Below are 18,845 nucleotides of genomic sequence, written 5' to 3' on the forward strand. Positions count from 1 at the left end.
AAAAGTGGTCATCTTTATCATTTCCTGATCTTAGAGGAAAATATTTGCTTTTACCATTGGCTGGGATTTTCCTATATTACCTTTATTATGTGGAGATAATTTCATACTATTCCTAGTTTATAGGGTGTTTTTACTATGAAAGGATATTGAAATTTTTTAATACCTCTCCATTAGTTAAGGTGATCAATGTATTTGTTTCAAATTCTGTTAATATGGTGTATTACGTTGATTGATTTTCATATGTTGAAGTAGCTTTGCATTCTAGGTATACATTTATTGAGTAATGTATAATTTTTTAATGTGCTGTTGAATTTTGTTTGTTAGTGCTTTGTTGAGGATTCTTTCACCAGTTATTCACTAAGGATACTGATCTGTAGTTTTCTTGTGTCTTTTTCTAGTTTTTGGACTAATTAATGTGATTAATGTGACCTTATGGACTAAGTTTGAAAGTATACTTTCTCATTAAATTTTCAGAAGAACTTGTATAGGAATAATGTTCCTGCTGGTACTGGTCTTATAAGTTGTTGGGAATTTCTTGAATACCTATATCACCTGACTAATTATAAGTCAGTTAATATTTTGTATTTCTTCATGGTTCAGTCTTTGTGTAGGGAGTGTTTTCTTGTTAAGTTTCTGTTGAGAAATTCAGTAATCTTATTGGAAAACCTGAGTACATTTAAAGTCTTTATTTTCTCACTTCTTTAGTATTCTCCCTTTATATTTGATCATATTTCTTGCTTGGGTTTCTTTAGGCTTATCCTACTTGTAGTTATTTTGAAATTCGTGGATTTTATGTTTATTTTTCCTCATATTTGGGACATTATTTCTTCTTAAAAGCTTTCTGCCTTTTTATCTCTCCTCCTCTTGAACTCCTGTAATCCATATATTGATCTTCTTAATTTGTTCCCTACATTTCTTAGGCTTTGTTCATATTTCTTTTTTCTGCTTACTCTGTAGTTTAAAATGGTCTGGCTTTATGTCTGTTGATTCATTTTTTTGCCTGTTTGAGTCTGCTTTTGATTTTCTCTAGCAAAATTTTTAATTCACCCAAAAGAACACAAAAACGTTAATTTAAAAGTAAACCTGCACTTCTATGTTTTTTGAAGCACTATTTGTAATAGCCAAGATAGTGAAACAACTTAAATGTCCCTAAACAGATGAGTGGATCAAGAACACGTGGTATAGGTACACAATGGAATACTACTCAAAGATCAAAAAAGATAAACTCTTGTCATTCATGGCAGCTTGGATGGAGCTGGAAGGGATTCTGCCAAATGAAATAAGCCAGACAGAAAAAGATAAATACCAGATGGTTTCATTTATTTGTGGAATATAAAAAAAAAAATCAAAGGGTCCGACAAAGACAAACTTTAAAATCAGTTGTTGAAAGCTGACCATAGATCTGGAGCATCCTGAGGAGAGGAGGAGGGAGAGGGGTGAGAATTGGGGGTGGGATGAAGGAAAGCACAGTGGACTATGGTGGAAGACTATGGGTACTTTAGTGTTGGGAGAGCTTTGCTGACCACACCTGAGGGGAGAAATCCTATACGATCAAAAAAAAATGAACAAGGATATAAATTAATGTATTTCATTTTAAAAAGTTGTTTATTCATTATAGTTATTAGTCCTGTAAACCATTTCTAGGTGAAGCATACACTAGTATGTCAAGAGTGGAAGTTAAAAATAAATAATTAAATTTCAAAAAGAAAAAATTTTAATTCACTTATTTCTTACACCTCTGTTGGTGTGTTTTTTTCTTCTGCTTTTTTAAAGTTTTTTAAAAATTGAATTTACATATAATATTGTGTGAGTTTAAAGTGTGCTACATGTTGATTTGACACAGTTATATACTACAGTATTATTATCACCTTAGTTTCAGCTAACTACTCTTAATGTCACATAATTTGTTTTGTCGTTAGCATATTTAAAATCTAGTCTTGTAGTAGTTTTGAAGTATATAATGCAGTATTGTAGACCTAAATGCTGTGTTTGTATTAGATCTCCAGAACTTGTTTATCTCTTAGATGCAGGTTTGTACTTTAACTTTAAACATCATCTCTCCAACCATCCACATCCTAGCCCTTAATAGCCACCATTCTTTTTTCAGTTTCTATGAGTTTAGCTTTTTTGCAGTCCAAATATGTCATGCAATATTTAATGTTTGTTTCTCTTTGCCTGGCTTATCTCATTAAGCACAATGCCCTCTGAACCTGTCAATGTTATTATAATTGGCAGGATTTCTTTCTTTCTTAAAGCTAAATAGTATTCTGTTATGTGTATGCATCTCATATCTTTATTCATCTATTGATAAGTTGTTTCCATATCATGGCTATTATGAGTAATGTTTCAATAAACATGGGAGTAAAATATCTTTTGGATATCATGTTTACATTTCCTTTGGACATATGCCCAAAAGTGATTATGGGATCATATTCAAGAGATTTTTTTTTTTTGATTTTTGTACTGCTTGATTATGATATGTCTAGGTATAGATTTTTATCTGCTTGGCATTTGTTGAGCTTTCTCAAACTGTGGTTTGGTGGTGTTGTCATTAATTTTAGAAATAATAGCCTTATTACTCCAAATATTCTTTTCTCCTCTCTGCTTTTTCCCCCTGTGCACATATATTACTGCTTTTACTATTGTCCTGCAGTCCTTCTGTTTTCGTTATTTTCATGTTGCATTGCAATTTTGGAAGTTTGCATTTACATAACTTTTAGCTCCTTATTTTAGATTTTAAAAATTTCTTTGCAGTTCACTGCAAGTATGCTTAAATACAGTCCAGTTTTGCATACTGAACTTATATCATGTTCCTAGTTACATTCATGTTTTGGCATAACATTGTTTATATACATTAATATTGAACTGCAGATGCGCAGGTCAGAACTTGATAATAAATGTTTTGGTCAAACATACAATCTTTAAGTTGAAGAAATGAATTGTAGCTAATAAGATTGTAGTTGGATTCTACTTCTGCTATGTACATTATTTATAAATTTTCCCTTTCTATGATATTTAGGAATGAAGCATGCTTAAGTTACTAAAATAAAAAATTGAATGTTTTAACTTTATCTTTTTAATCTTTTTTAGGAGCTGTAGTCCTCAAGCATCTTGAAATTAAAGAAAATGCCCTGGTAGGTTATGAAAATAATTTTGGTATTAATACCTTTAGTTATATAGACGTGTTCCTAATTAATTTCATCACTGAAAATTACCAAAATTTTTTGAAAATATATTTTGTAAAATGTGAATTCTGCAAAGTGGAGTTTTAATTTCTTTAAAAGCACAAACTATTAGTGTTATTTTCCCCCTGTTAAAAATATTTACTATTTCTTCCTCTATAGTGTTTTTAAATGATTAATTTATCATCCCAGTCATCTTACAGTTTCCTTCCCTTCCCATTTAACCTTTTTTTAAATGATAGAATCCAGTGACATTAATTATATTCATACTGTTGTACAACCATCGCCCAGTATCTGTTTCCAAAACTTTTTCATTACACCAGTGGGAACCCCGTAACCATTAAGAAATAACTCATTCCTTCTCCCTGTGGACTTTGTTAACCTCTGATCTATTTTTTCTGTCCCTATGTATTCACCTGGGAATCATGCTGTTAGTCATTTTGTGTTTGATTTATTTCACTTAGCATTATTCCTTCACTGTTCATCCATGTTGTAGTATGTATCAGAACATTATTCCTTTTTATGGTTGAATACATTCCTACTATATGTATATAATCACATTTTGTTTATCCACGCATCAGTGGACACTCATGTTGTTTTTGCCTTTTGTGAATAATGCTGCTGTAAACATTGGCATTCATGTGCCTTTTCATTCTTGCTTTTACTTCCTTTGGATAAATACCTAGGAGTTACTGGATTATATGGTTATTTTATGTTTAGCTTTCTCAGGAACTGCCACCATTTTCCATACCCATTGACAAATCTAATTTCATGAAGATTTTACCTTATGTTTTCTTTTATGGGTTTTATAGTTTTAATTCTATTTTAGGACTAATGTCCATTTTGAGTTAATATTTGTATGTTATATTAGATAAGGGTCCAGCTTTATTCCTTTAAGTGTTTCAAGCACCACTTACTGAAAAGGTTGTCCTTTTCCCTATTGAATGGGAGAATTGTTTTTATTTTTTATTTTTTTGGGGGGGTATTGTTTTTAAAGAATGTTTTTTGCTGCTTTGCAGGCAGTGCTATTGCCAGACTGCTTCTTTCATGTAGCCATGGCGAATCCCATCATGTTCTTCCATGTCACTGTCCATGGCGAGCCCTTAGGCCACATCTCCTTCAAGCTGCTTGCAAAGTTCCAAAGACAGCAGAAAACTTTCATGCTCTGAGCACTGGGGAGAAAGGATTTGGTTATAAAGGATCCTGCTTTCATAGAATTATTCTAGGATTTATGTGCTAGGCAGTAATGGCACTGTTGGCAAGTCCATCTATTGGGGAAAATTTGATGATTTGATGGGAATACTATCCTAAAGCAGGTCCTGGCATATTGTCAATGGCAAATGATGGACTCAACAAATGGTTCTCAGTTTTTCAACTTCACTGACAAGCCTGAGTGGCTGGATGAAAGCATGTGATCTTTTGGCAAGGTAAAGGAGAGCATGATTATTATAGAAGCCATGGAGGGCTTTGGGTCCAGGAATGACAACACTAGCAAGAAGATCACCATTGCTAACCTTGGACAAATTTAATAAATTTGACTTGTGTTTTATATTAACCGCCAGACTATTCCTTCTGTAGCTCACGAGAATATCCCTTTATCCCCACCTGTGCAAAATATCCTAAGTCTTTATGCTCTCTGTAGTTCTTTGGATAACTTTACAGTGCTGTGCTTAAACACCTTGTGCCACCAGGGAGGCCCTCTATAGTTCTTTGGGTTTGCATTTTCCTTATCCCATCCAAATCTAGCTGGATTGTAGAGTTAAGTTTATGAATATGAAATAAGCAATAAACATTTGTCCTTAAGAATTTTTTTTTTTTTTTGCAAAATAGTTTTAATTGTGTTACAAGCACAACCTGAAAATGAAAGTTCCTGCCTTTAACATCTCAAAACAATATAAAAGTGGTAATGATTATGGCATGGGTAACTTAAGTGTTCATTATTTATGTAGAACTGTTGCTCTTTTTATTTAAAAAATATCATTGTTTTTGAATTTTAGGTATTTTGAGGATAGTATTACAATCAAACATTTATAAATTTAAAGAAGTGTTGAAGTTAAAAGATGTAAATTAACTCAGACCCTTTTAATAATTTTTGGGAGATAAAATAGTCTTCTCTTTTGTGGACCTATATATCTACTAATATTTTATGTTTTTTTTTTTTAGAGTCAACTGGATGTACCCTTTAAAATTAAAGTTGGTCATATAGGTAAGCTTATGTTTATTATTTGTATGTCCTCCTTTCTGGATTTGCAGCCAGAATAACATGCCTGGTATCTCTTTAAAATGAAATTTTTAATATTTCTGAGCAGTAATTAAAAATAATGTTTTTATCTCAATAGAGCTGAGGTATAGTCCATATCTCCCTTTCCCAATACTAGGTATTAAAAATTAGTGAAATTGAGAGCCAAAGTGTTACATGTGATAGAGAGCTTAACTAACTCAGTTTCTTAGGTTTCTGACTAGTTAGTGTAGCTGTGTTCTGACTGTCCACGTGGTGAGGAGTAGGGTTTTGATCATTCAGGCAATGTGATTAGGGACCAATCAGAAACCTAGTTTTTGCTCTGAAAGTTTTCTAGGTTTCCAGAAAGTAATTGTGCCATTTCTTGATCTGTGTTATTTTCCCAGGATTTGTAGTTTACATTTTAAATGAATCAGTTGAACAGAATCTGACTGGAATAACATGTTTAACACAAAATGCATGTTTGGTTTCTGAAGTGATGTAGTTCATTGGTTTAAATTTTGTACAAGATGATAAGATGATAATGTTATTTGGGAGTTGGAACTAATTTTGTTGTATATTGAAGAATTTGTGTAGTAAGATTTATATAATGTTACCACAACATACTGTTGTCATTTCAGGAACACGATATTCTGAAAGCTTTTGTGAATGACTTGATGAATATCTTCTATTCTGTGCACTTAGGGTTGGTATGAGACCATATGCTTAAGAAAATTTTCATCATCTTACATTGCTGAGTTTCAAATTGCTCCTCCCCCCAATTTAAAGATTATTTAGCATAAATGGAAGGGGGGAAACTGTCATCTATTATTTTTCTATTTAATATATTTATTGTTACTTATTTCTTCACATGTCTTTTCAGTACTTGTGATTATGACATATGTATGATTTCATACCTTTCAGAATTAACATTTAATGAGAATTTCTTATAATCCATATCAGTTTTCCCTCATTTGCTTCTTATGGTAGTATAATAATCCATTGAGTACATATTTAGACATTATACATTGATACATAAATATTACAGCTAACCTCTTTCATTTAGCTTCTAAATTGTTCAGAAGTCATTGAATTATATAATTGTGACCATCGTATTTCAGTGTATATAAATTTAACATAAAATTCAAGAAAAGTTAAATACATAAGAAGTGTAGACTTGATTTCATTTAGAATTTGCCTTCCCTTTTTCCTTGTATGTTTTAAAATGATAAGCTAATTTTCAGTGTTAATATAACAGTAGAAAGTACACTGTACTAGATAATTTTGAGAATCTGTTGGTGTTGTTTGCATACTTCCTTATCAAAGCACCTGTCGTTCTTTAATATTACCATTACTAATTTTTTTCTCCTAGATAGTACATTTGTTACAGAGACATAGATTCAATTTTTATTGCATCCTCACCATTTAGCACAATACTTGGTACATAATAAAAGCATAGTTGTTGAGTGAAAGAAGTACGTATTTCCAAGTGAGTGGCATAGTCCTACAACCAATTTTATAAAATATGTTGCTCCCTTGCCATTATTGAGTATTGTTATTTTTATTGATCTTTCAAAGTTTTCTGCTTTCAGAATACAGAATTATATGTGTGTGCATATATATATTTATCTATATCAAATATAAATAATTTTTAAAAGTAGTTGTCCTTGTGTGGAAGATTTTCCAAAATTACCTTCATTTATAGTTTTCTGAATTTTCCACAAGATGTTTGTACTTTGTAATTAACAGGAAAACAGTTTTTTAAAAGATAATTTTTTTTTAGTGAAAATGCTATATTTTATGTGTACTTCTTTGATTACTTAATAATATTTTGCCATTGCTCTCTTTCCTTTAAAATATTTTAGTGTATATAAGCCATCTGTTTGGTATATTTATAAATAAATGAACTCAAATTCTGTGAATGTCACTTCTTCCTATCTGGTCATTTCATTTATATTGTATTTTGGACAGTACAGAAATTGAAATTGGTCATTCTTTTCTCTTGATTACAAAACTTAGAAAGTTTTTCCTCTTTTAGAGGTCAGATAATTTTTTTTTCTCTGGATTAACATATGATGAAAACTTTTTCAAAATTTAATGTGAATTTTGGTGTTCTTTACTGAAATAGATCCAGTGAATTTTTCCCATTCCTAAGTTATTAAACAGTTAATACAATAATGGTAAAAGTGATTGTCTTTTCTTTCACTAATTATTGCAACAATTTCTAAATCAGGTGATTCAGACATTTAAAAAAATCTTTAAATATTTTAAAATTCTTTATTATGTAAAATTTTTGTGTACCCAAACTGGAATCAATAGTATAACAAACTCCTTATGTAGTATTTTGTACTTCAGGGAGTCTGATCCATATGCTTTTTAGCTAGTATTCATATGTCTGTATACTTTATATAATTTATATGTGATGTACACACACAGTTTTAAAAAGTGTATAATCTACTTTTAAAATGTAAGAAGCATCTGAGATTTATGTAAGAATTGGGGAAATTCAAAATTGTAATATCAAGGATTATTGATTAATAGGAAAAGAGTATTGGTCTGTTTGTGGTGCATATCACCATAAATAGAATATTGAAAGTATTTTGTATATCACTTTGTAGATTTTCCAGCTAAACTAACACAAAAAAATTCAATAGTCACAAAAAGGCTTATTGTTTTTTTGGTTGCAGGATAGCTTTCTACAAAAATGATTGAACACACCAGGGCAGAGGTTACTTTGTCTTCTAATGCATCAATGAAAATAGATTGACAGTAAATGTAGGTAGGTTATGTGAATAATTTTTTTAATCATTTTTTTCCACGTAGGTAATCTTAATCTTAAAATTCCATGGAAAAACCTTTATACTCAACCAGTTGAAGCTGTATTGGAAGATATTTATTTACTTATAGTGCCTTCTTCTGGTAAGTCAAATTTTAAACACTAAGTTACTCTTTGTGTGTGGATGGAAAAATCTGTATATTTTCTAATTTGTTCAAAATACTTTGGAGAATTTTTTGAGATAGTTCTGTATTTAAATTTGGTATATAGTAATTCAAATTAAATTTATTTTTTATGCTGTACTTTTGCAGACTTTTAATGATTATTTTCAAGAGTGTTTTTGGAGTGATTTTACATTTGAAGTTATTAAGGTTATTGTTTTTTATGCTTCTTGTAGTAATAAAATATGATGCTTCAAAAGAAGAAAAACATCTCTTGGAAACAAAGCAACAGGAACTAAAAAGAATAGAAGAAGCTAAACGAAAAGTAGCTAATCAAGGTAAAGAGAACAGTAAATTAGTAATAAAAGTGGAAAAGACTTAAATTCATACCACATTTCAATAATTTTGGGGGGGCACAGATTACTTAAGAAATATGAGGGAGCTTTATTTCATGGGGAATTTTGATGTGGCTTATATGTTTTATCATGTTTATGGAAATTTACCTTAATATAGTAAACATATCTAGTTTATAGACTAGTATTTAGCTAGTTAAAATTAGTATTTAGCAGTAGTAATTAATTTGATTAAGTATATTTTCTTACCTTTCTAGCCTTTTTTTAAATTCCTCAAAATTTTAATCCTTTTGGAGATGTTATTCATTGATACATATTTTTCTCTACTTACTCTCTGGCATTCATTCTGTTTTTCTTCTCCTCTGTCCTTAATTTAATAGGTAAGCATCTTAAAAGAAAAAATAAATAATACTGACTTCACTGTTCTCATGCATTGATTTTTTTTAATAAAAAAATAGAACTAATAAAAAAACCCTCATTTTTTTAACTATTGACAGATAAAAGAAAGGAGATTCAACACAATTTTTGCCAACATCCCTTGTCAATTTTCCTTTTCTGTCACAGTCTTATCCTCCTACTCCATTACTCTTAGAAAACATTTTTTTATTGTGACATGTATACAACTTAAATTTTACTATCTTAACTAACCTTGTAAGTGATTCGGTGATATTGAATACATGCTAATGTGCAGCTGTCACCATCATCCATACCCAGGTCTCTTGTCTTGTAAAATTGAGTCTCTATACCTGTAAACAGTAACTCGCCCATTCCTGCTCTCACTTCCTCAGTCCCTGGCAACCACATTTGTGCTTTGTGTCTCTATGATCTTTTTTTTTTTTTTAAGTACTTTTTTTTTTTTTTTAAGATTTATTTGTTTATTTATACAAGCACTGGGTACAGTCAGAAGCGCGGGAGGGTGAGAGAATTCACCAGAGCCAGAGCAGGGAGCAGAACAGGCAGATGGACGAAGTACACTGCTGAGGGGAGCAGCGGGCGGCAGGAGCGGTCTGGGCGCCATGTGGGACCCTCCTCCGGTGGCCGGGGAGCAGCCCGGGATTGAACCGGCGCTGCAGAGGCTGCGGGCAGCTTCTCAACCCAGCACTCAACCGCTGCGCCACCGGGGAGGCCCAAGTGTATTTTCTCTAGAACCCTTGCTTCTCACTCGGGAGGGGAAGGATAGTTGCTTGGCTATGTGGACCAGAAAGGGAGGGTACCTGAAAATTTTAACTGCTCATTGTATAGATTTAAATCAATTTTTGTATTACCATTCTCTTCCTCTGCTGTCTTTCCTTTGTCCTTTGTTTTTTGAGGACTCCAATTCATGAATCTTTTAAGGTACTGTCTTTTTTTTTTGACTCACTATTTTATTGGCAACTTATATATGGACAGTGGAGTTCTTCCACTCTGTTAATTCAGAGCTAAGACCATCTGCTTTCCAGGTTGTAAATTTTTGAATCTCTTTGCCTACTCCTGTCTTTCTTTTGGCATTAGGAATTTGTCCATTTTCCCCTTTACTTTCGCATTTATGGGGTTTCTCTGAGGAAGTCCCTCCTGCTTATACTCAGGTCTAAAATACAGATGTATAAACCATGCATAAAACTCACTGTTCATAGATTATTGTTACCAGATTTAAACTCTTCAACAAGATACATAAAAATTCTTATGATTTGAATCCTGTGGCTCCACCCTTATTACTGACCCCATTCCTTTCTTATCTCTTGTTCTTTATTTCAGCCACACTGACCTATGTGTAATTTACTGAATGTACTAAGTTTTTATCTCACTTCCTACTTCATCCAGTATACATTGAGAGTAGTCAGCACTAGGATGATAGTTCAGGCTATTTGGTTTTGATTATATTCCCCAAAATAGCAGCATAGCAGGAAAAAACAATTCTCAGACTGAGCCCTAAGAAAATTCAATATTTAACGATTGTATAGAAGAGAAAAATAGAACAAGATTCATCAAAAAAGAATGCTTGGAGAAGTAGATGGACATTTGAAGGTATGTTCCCATGGGTAAAAGGCATTTTAGGTAGCAAATAATGTATCAGATGCTGCTGAGATAATCAGGTATATTGAAGATTAAATTGTCATTTTATTTGTGACAAGGAAATCATTTGATTACTTTAGATTCAGCTGTTTTGAGTGAGTGATGATTGCAGAGAATCACTTAACTTTCTGGTAGCTCCTATTTCTTCCCAAGTTAGTGGAAAGGTCATCTCCTCAAGAGAGCAGTGGGAGGTTTGTTGGAGTTTTGAGAAGAACAACAAAGAATTTTGAATTTCTTGAGAGTATGAACAAGCTGACCTGAAAAATGTAGTAAGGTTGCTGGTTGGTGGAAGTTGGTTCATTTATAATAATCTAATGTTTCCTGTAGTGATATTTCTCCTCCAGTACTTAGCTATTGAGGCAGAGGCAAAGTCAGGTTTATATAAAAAGTAGGTAGTTAGTTTCATTTGGAGCTTTACTAACAGAAGAAAATGAGAAAAGGGAGCAAAAGTGTTTAATATGTTGGTGAAATAGTGTTTTCTGAACTGGATAAGGAAGTGAGGAGAAAGTGCAAGTAGATAGGAAACGAAAGATTTGATATTTACTGGTGAGATTCAAAAATTAAGATAAAAGCTGTTCTTATATTCTTCTGCTTACTCCAAAATCCTTTCAAATATATTTACTTTGTTCACTTACACTTGAATTTATGTATCTATGATGTTCACATCAACTTTTCCTTCATCTGAGGTCCTCTGGGTAAACTGAATTAAAGAGTAGTAGATGATTAGAGGAAAAAATAGATAATGTGTTTGTACTAATGGAAAAGGACTAGAAATAGGGAAGGAGATTGCTTTTATTGGCATTTTCATGTTGGTGAAAAAGGGGTACTAAAAAGTGTCTATCAAAGGGATATTGAAAAAGGAGTTTTTTTTCTATTCCACCTGAAGGTGAGAAACCAGAGACAGTTAATAGCATTTTCAGGAAATGATTGAATGGTGAACTTGCATCTCTGCTTGGAAGGGGAGCAGGGAAAGGGTCTTTTGTCTTCCTATTTTGTATTCATCAGGAGCAGGGGCATATTCAACTATTTTATACTTCTATACAGATAACTTATGATGCTATTCACTAATTTTATTTTTTTTTAAAGATTTTATTTATTTATGCATACAAGAACTGTGGTACAGACCAGAGGTTGGTGGGGGGGTGAGAGGATTCACTAGAGACAGAGTGGGGAACAGAACAGGCAGATTGACTGAAATACACTGCTGAGAGAAGCAGGAGGTGAGACAGGAGAGGTCTGCTGTGCCATGTGGGTCCCCTTCCTGGCTGGGGATCGAAATTGTGCTGCAGTGGCTGCGGATAGCTTCATAGTGCTGCGTCTTAACTCCTTGCACCACCAGGGAGGCCCCTATCACTAATTTTAAGGGAAGTCTCCTTTTGCTGATGTGTCTGACTTTTCTAAGTTGGGCCTATTATAATTCTTACCTAATAATCCTTATTGTTTCCTATCTTAGTGCACTCAGGTATTTTTAACAAACATAGGTTACAAGATTTAATGCCAGTAAATTCTAAACAGCTGGCCATAGTTTCATTGAACAAGAAACTATTGATAATTTTTGAAAACTATGTTCCTTGAAATTTTTTGGTATGGGAGACAGTTTTGTAAAGCAAGAAAATGTTCTATTTATAAGTATAGATTTTCTTTCTTTAACATAGTGACATTATTTTACCTGAATAAGTGAATATTCATAGAGTATATGTTTTCATTCAAGTTTTAAAAAGGAATATTTGCAATTGTAGATAAACATCAGGAGGAGAAACCGGACACTTTTACAGAAAAATTAGTTACTCAAATTATAAAAAATCTTCAAGTGAAAATTTCCAACATCCACATTCGTTATGAGGATGATGTAAGTATTTTAATAGATGGTATTTACACACACACACCCCCACACACTTGCTGTTTGTTGATACCTGCGCTATAGTGGCCAACCTGTGAGATGGTGGGAATTGAAGGGATACAAAGCTGAAGATCATATGATCTTTCTTTTTTATAATTATAGTTGTAATTTATATTTTTTAATGCTTTGGTTACACTTTCCTCAAGTTTTCAAAATCAGTTAATGAAGGAACATGCCTTATAATCACTTTTGATTGGTGGAGGTTATGAATTTAGTAGTTGTTTTTAAAATATTTTAGGTTATATTATATTTAACTCTTGGGATAGCACTGTTCTAAGAATCAATGAAACTAGACTTAACTAATTATTTGGCCTCAAATAGATAATTAATTTTCTAAAACTCATAATTATTTCCTTTATAGTATTGTGAAGGTCCACTACTTTTTTAATAAACTCTTTAAAACTGGAAAACATGGAGATATAGTAGTATGTAATATTATACAACACTGATACATTGATATTTAATATTTCGATTCATATTAGAAATAATATAGGAATAAAATTGGTTTCCGAAAATAGTAGAATGTTTGAAATCGCATACTCTCCAGAAAATGAAATTTTTCTTTACAGTGAATTATGTCCAACTACCTAAAATCTTTTTTTTCCTTCATAGATAACAAATCGAGACAACCCGTTGTCATTTGGTATCTCCCTTCAAAATCTCAGCTTGCAGGTAATTTGTTTAAAAAGAAATTTAACTATATTTAATTGTGCAGCATAGTTGATCAGACTACTCTTTACTATTTGTGTATGCCTGCTTCAAAAATAGGTGTCTACAGAATTAGTACAGATCATGCATAGATGGGTTCGAATTGAGGGGAGTTTCACATTTCAAAAGTGGTTGAGAGTAAAATTTAATTTAAAATATTAATGACCTATGATTGCTAATTATGATATTCAGTGCTTTTTATAAAACTTTAATACATTTCTAAAGTAATACTCATTTCAGAAATTTGATGTCATGAAAAGTATAAAGAAATCACTAATTTCTACACTACAGTTATTAGTCTTGTGACATGCTTTCTTAAGACGTTTTAAAAGTTTAGGGACATAGAGGATTATGAAACATTTGCTTGATCCAAAATGAGTAATTGTTGTGTTAATCATTCGGATTAATTTCTAAAAACTTTTTGCATGAGCTACTGTGGATAAAATTTAAATCCCTTTTGTTCTCTACTTCCAACCTTCCCTTCTACTCCAGAGATAAATAGCCCAAGCTTTTATACTTATATAATACATTCATTAAAAATGTATACATTTTGTATAGTTCTTCTATAAGTTCCTTCTTTCTCTTCAGTGTATTTGACATTTGTCTGTTGCTACATGTAATTCAGTTCATTCAGGTTAATTGTTGTAAATTCATTATCTGCTTTATCTATTGGCTTTCCATCTATATCTTTTAAAAACTTAGATCCACTGTGAGCAAAAAAAGAAAAAGCCACATGAAAAGTTACTTAATAAAGTCGGTAGGGTAAACTGTGAGATGCTGCTGTTAGGCAGAAAAATAAGGATGGAGAACTAGCCATTAGATTTGTCAATTTGAAGATCGTTGGTAACAAGTGGACCATTAACCTTTGGAGGTCCATGGAAATTTGTCCCTCAGCCCAGATTTACTCAGTTAGAAACTCAGGTTGGGGTCCATATGTTTTCAATCCCTCCAGGTGATCCTAATACATGCTAAAATTTGAGAACTGCTGTTCTAATTCAGTTCTTTATTAAAAAAGGCCATGTTTCTGAAAAATCATCCCAGTCTTCTCAGTTTCTTTTTAAAGTCCACCGTTTTCTCTTAAAATAGCTTCTAATCCCTTTGTAATCTGATTCCAAGTAACCTATCTGATTTCACCTTTCTTTGTTTTGGATTATGTTAACCAGCCATACTGGACTTCTTCATACTTCAGTTCCCTGAACATGTCATGTATTTGCATATCTTCCTACTCCTGCTGACCTTAGAGTATATAATTTCTATTCACAGGTCATATCACCCTCACTTTATCATACCCCTGAGAATTTGAGCTTCCTAACATGTTCTCATAGAGTACTGTGGGTTTAACCCTTATGGAAGCATTTACCTTTTTGTTGTTACTGTTATTTCCTTTTTCAATAAGCTCCTTGAAAGCAGACTTTCTTGTGATCAGTTAATATTCTTTGAAGGATATGTTTTCCAGGATATTTTCATGGGAGGTTGTCTAGGGCATGATTGATGCAATTAATTACTCTGCCATTTCACATGTACAAGAAATTTTTACTGCTTTTTCCTTTTTCAGACAACTGACGCATATTGGGTTCCATCTTTTCATGATGACACTGAGAAATTATTTCATAAGGTAAAATATAATTAATTATGGATGTGACAGAGACTTTTAGAGAGGCAAATGTTAATAAGTTTTACCTGCAGACAACGTAGATCTGAACTGCCACAAGTCCACTTATAAAATTTGTTTGAATAAATATGTTAAATATGTTTTTTTCTTATGATTTTTGTAATAACATTTTCTTTTCTCTAGCCTACTAACTGTAAGACTGTAGTGTACAATAAATATAATTTACAAAATATTTGTTAATTGACTATGCTGTCAGTAGGGATGTTAGTCAGCAGTAGACTGTTAGTAGTTAAATTTTTGGAGTCAAAAGTTATATACAGGATTTCTACCATGTGGGGGCTGGTACATTTAATCCAGTGCTTTTGAAGGGTCAACAAAATTAAGGATTTTTGTGAATTGTGTTTATTTGCTTAACTGTTAAATCACTCAGTTATTTAAAACTTCTGAAAATAGTGTATATTTAAGATCCTTCATTGAAAATGAAACCATAATAAGCTTTATTTATTTTCAGTTAATTCGATTGGATAACCTTTTTGCCTATTGGAATGTGAAATCGCAGATGTTCTATCTTGATGATTATGAAGAGTCACTGGTAAGTGAATTTTTTTGATGCATGTATATATACATTTAGGTATATTTCACATAGCATTTTATTTTTCATTTATCTAGCATACTGTAGTCATGGGGCTTTTTTCTAGTCAACTCCTTCAGCAGAATTTACAGAAATAGATGAATAAATTTATGCTTGTACACAAGCATGTTTAAACATAAGTATATATCCTAATAGTTCCTAGAGTTTTTTATACTAATAGTTTAATGAGATATTGTCTAAGACTTTAATATTTTCCACAGATAATTCCTCCTGTTTAATTTATCTTCCTAAATTGCTTTTTAAACATTTTTCATTTGCATGTGATAGGGTTGTATGGATAAAGGAATACTGGTATGAATACAAATAAAAGCAATTTGTCTCATAATAGGACAGCTTGAAGAATGGTATTGTCTATAAAGGCATTGTTCCAGAAGGGTATGATTTTGGTAAGTACATTTCATAGACTAAAAAGTGCGATTAATCAGTACAAATTTTCAATTAACATTATTGATATTGCTATGACATTTTAATTTGCTCATAATTATATTCTTGATGTATATGTACAATCAAAATACTTATCTTTTCTGTATCATGCATTAAATGGGAACATTTGGCTGTATTTCAAAACTAAGAGAAAAATAATAAGAGGATATTAATAAAATGATATATTTCTAAGGAGTATTCAATATCAATTACAGTGTTTTTTAGAGACATTTTTAAATGGCAAATAAAATTTAATAATACTAGCTAATAAGACTAGCTGCTGCTGTCTATAGTGTAATATTACTGTTTTTAAATATAAAGTGCATTTAAAATAGTTTTTCTACCTTCTGATTTTTAATTTCATGAAATAAATATGTGGTACTATTATAATTAGAAATGAGTTACAAAATATATAGAGAAAAGGAGTATGGTTTATTCTACCCTGAAGGTACTTAATAAATATTTGGTTGTAGATAACTTTGTTCTTGGATTTGGTTGCCTGATGTCTTTAACAATAGAATATTCTTCATGAAATATTTTTCTTGGCTTCAGTGATCTTTTTTCTGTATTCTTCCTCTGAGATTGTTCTTCATTAATTCTTGAAGTGATGATTCTTGGCTCCTTTTGAAATACTATTTTCATAGTTTTTAATTGGTTTTGTTTTCTTGATTTCCCCCCCCGGAAGAAATACTATGACAGATGAATGTCTATCATATTTTTTTATTGATGATTCGCAAAAAATCACTTTACATTTGATGTATTTTTCTTTTGCCCTATTGTCATTGCCTGCTGTGTCAGTCAGGGTTCCATGAGTAGAGAGAAAGCATACCTAATTTGAAGGGAGAACATTTCATATAATTATTAACTATAAGGGATTGGCTAATAAAAATGAACTCTAAACAATATAGCAACTGTAGAGAGAATGACTAGCCCTTATCCGAGGGCCAAGATGGAATGGCCAAAGAAGGTATTATTCTTTTGGCATTGGAATCTAGCTCTGGGTGTTGGCTCACGGATTGGCAGGAAAATCTCTGTAGTGCCATACCAGTAAAAATTGCTGGAATTCACCCTTATGAACCTTTTAGAGAACCTCATGGAAAATTGCTTCATGGAGACACTCCACTACAAAACTACCGTAGCAGGGTTCTGGAGGAATTTGCTAGTTACTGATTGCTGCTAGTTACTGTGCACCACTGGAGGCTGATGCTGAAGATATTCTTCAGGATGCAGGAGATAAGACATTGGAGAAGCCCCCTTCTGTAGAAACCACCCAGTAGGAGTTGGGTGTCAGAGAAGCTATGCTGGAGTTGGAACCTGTTGAATGAGCATGTTAGAACCAGGAGGCATTATCTCTTCTTCCTGCAGTGTTTTTCTGGTCCTCTACTGAGAAAGATTGACATTACACAGCTGACAAAAAGTGATTTAAAAGACTGAAAATGAATTTTTAGAGCAGACAATACAGGGGGAGTTTGGAACTCCTAGGCAATAAATTGATTATTGGTAACCTATGGGAAAGGGTGTTTCTTTTAGTATTTTGGTTTTTTTTTTTTTTTTTTTTGGAGAGAGAATAGCTTGTTTTATTGGCTAAGATGGGAGTGATCCAGTAGAATGATAATTAAATGAAGCAATGAAGCAAGAGAGAGAAGGAATAATTTCTGGATTGGTATGGGTGAAAGGAGGTGGGATGTAGTGCACAAGTAGAATGCTTTGCCACAGATAGGAGTCTGGTCCATTCATTTACAGTACAGATTTCTGTTAGGAGAGTGCTAATATTGGTTGAGAAATAGAGATGGTGATAGAAGTTTATGGAATTTCTCTTCTGAGTTTTTTTTTTTTTAATTTTAACTCTGAGGTGTTTTTGAGGGAGCAGAGACTATCATATAATCATTTAGGGGAAAGAGAAGAATGAATTAACTTAGAGAGGAGTATTTTCAAAGTGTGGTTCAGACTAGCAACATTACTGCCACTTGGAAACTTGGTAAAAATACAAATTCTAGGGTGCAGACATGCAGAATCAGAACCTCTGAGAGTGAAGCTTAGCAATCTGTTTTAACAGAACTTTAACTGAGTCTAATGAATACTAAAATTAGAGGGTTAGAGTAAAGGGTTCCATTTTTTTTTTTTAAGGTCCACATTATAAATTAAGTATATACATTTTGTAGGCCCTAAATAGTCTATCATATATATTTTTTCTGTTTCCAACTCTTTAAAAATGTAAAAATCATTCCTAGTTTACTGCTTGTACAAATACAGCCTGTGGTATGATTTTGTCTGTCCTTGGACTAAAAGAATATTGTGTGATTGCTCAGCAACTTTATTATTATTTTTTTATTTTTAAACTAATTTCTTTATTTGTATATATTTTACATCAGGTGTAGTCCCTATAAAATTACCATCACCAATTCATCTGTGCACCATCACCTTAATCTCTTGTGCTCTTCAAATCCTTGTTTTGATCCCTCTCCCCTTCCCTACAGAGTATCTCTATTTTATAGTTGTCTGATCATTTTTGTTTAGTTTTGAAGTGTTTTTCTTAGATTGTTGTTATTTTTTCCCTGATCCTCATTTTGTTCCCCTATATTCCTCCTCTAATTGAAACGATCCAATATTTTTTTCTTCTTCCTTTTGACTTATTTCACTGAGCATAATCTCTTGTAGCTTCATCCATGTTGCTGCGAATGACATTAGATTATCCCTCTCTCACTCTCTCTCTTTTTTTTTTTTTTTTTTGCTGAATAATATTCCATTGTGCATATGTACCACATCTTTTTGATCCAGTCATCTATTTTTGGGCATTTGGGTTGTTTC

At 32.2% G+C, this 18,845-nt stretch overlaps 1 protein-coding gene and 1 pseudogene across 3 annotated transcripts in view; both read left to right on the forward strand.

Moving 5' to 3' along the window:
• Nucleotides 1–18,845, forward strand: part of VPS13A (vacuolar protein sorting 13 homolog A) — a 170,891-nt gene that overhangs the window by 13,308 nt on the left and 138,738 nt on the right. For all 3 annotated transcript variants that reach the window (XM_037492590.2, XM_054689191.1, XM_037492591.2), the window contains exons 2-10: nucleotides 3,091–3,134; nucleotides 5,346–5,388; nucleotides 8,224–8,319; nucleotides 8,574–8,675; nucleotides 12,482–12,591; nucleotides 13,255–13,314; nucleotides 14,906–14,965; nucleotides 15,474–15,554; nucleotides 15,943–16,000. In XM_037492590.2, the coding sequence (XP_037348487.1) occupies nucleotides 3,091–3,134; nucleotides 5,346–5,388; nucleotides 8,224–8,319; nucleotides 8,574–8,675; nucleotides 12,482–12,591; nucleotides 13,255–13,314; nucleotides 14,906–14,965; nucleotides 15,474–15,554; nucleotides 15,943–16,000 (654 nt within the window). The remainder of the gene's footprint in view (nucleotides 1–3,090; nucleotides 3,135–5,345; nucleotides 5,389–8,223; nucleotides 8,320–8,573; nucleotides 8,676–12,481; nucleotides 12,592–13,254; nucleotides 13,315–14,905; nucleotides 14,966–15,473; nucleotides 15,555–15,942; nucleotides 16,001–18,845) is intronic.
• On the forward strand, nucleotides 4,113–4,994 carry LOC119230984 (peptidyl-prolyl cis-trans isomerase A-like; annotated as a pseudogene).

Source organism: Talpa occidentalis, unplaced genomic scaffold (assembly GCF_014898055.3).
Source record: "Talpa occidentalis isolate TD23 unplaced genomic scaffold, MPIMG_talOcc4v2.1 talOcc4.7, whole genome shotgun sequence".
In the NCBI taxonomy this organism is placed as follows: domain Eukaryota; kingdom Metazoa; phylum Chordata; class Mammalia; order Eulipotyphla; family Talpidae; genus Talpa; species Talpa occidentalis.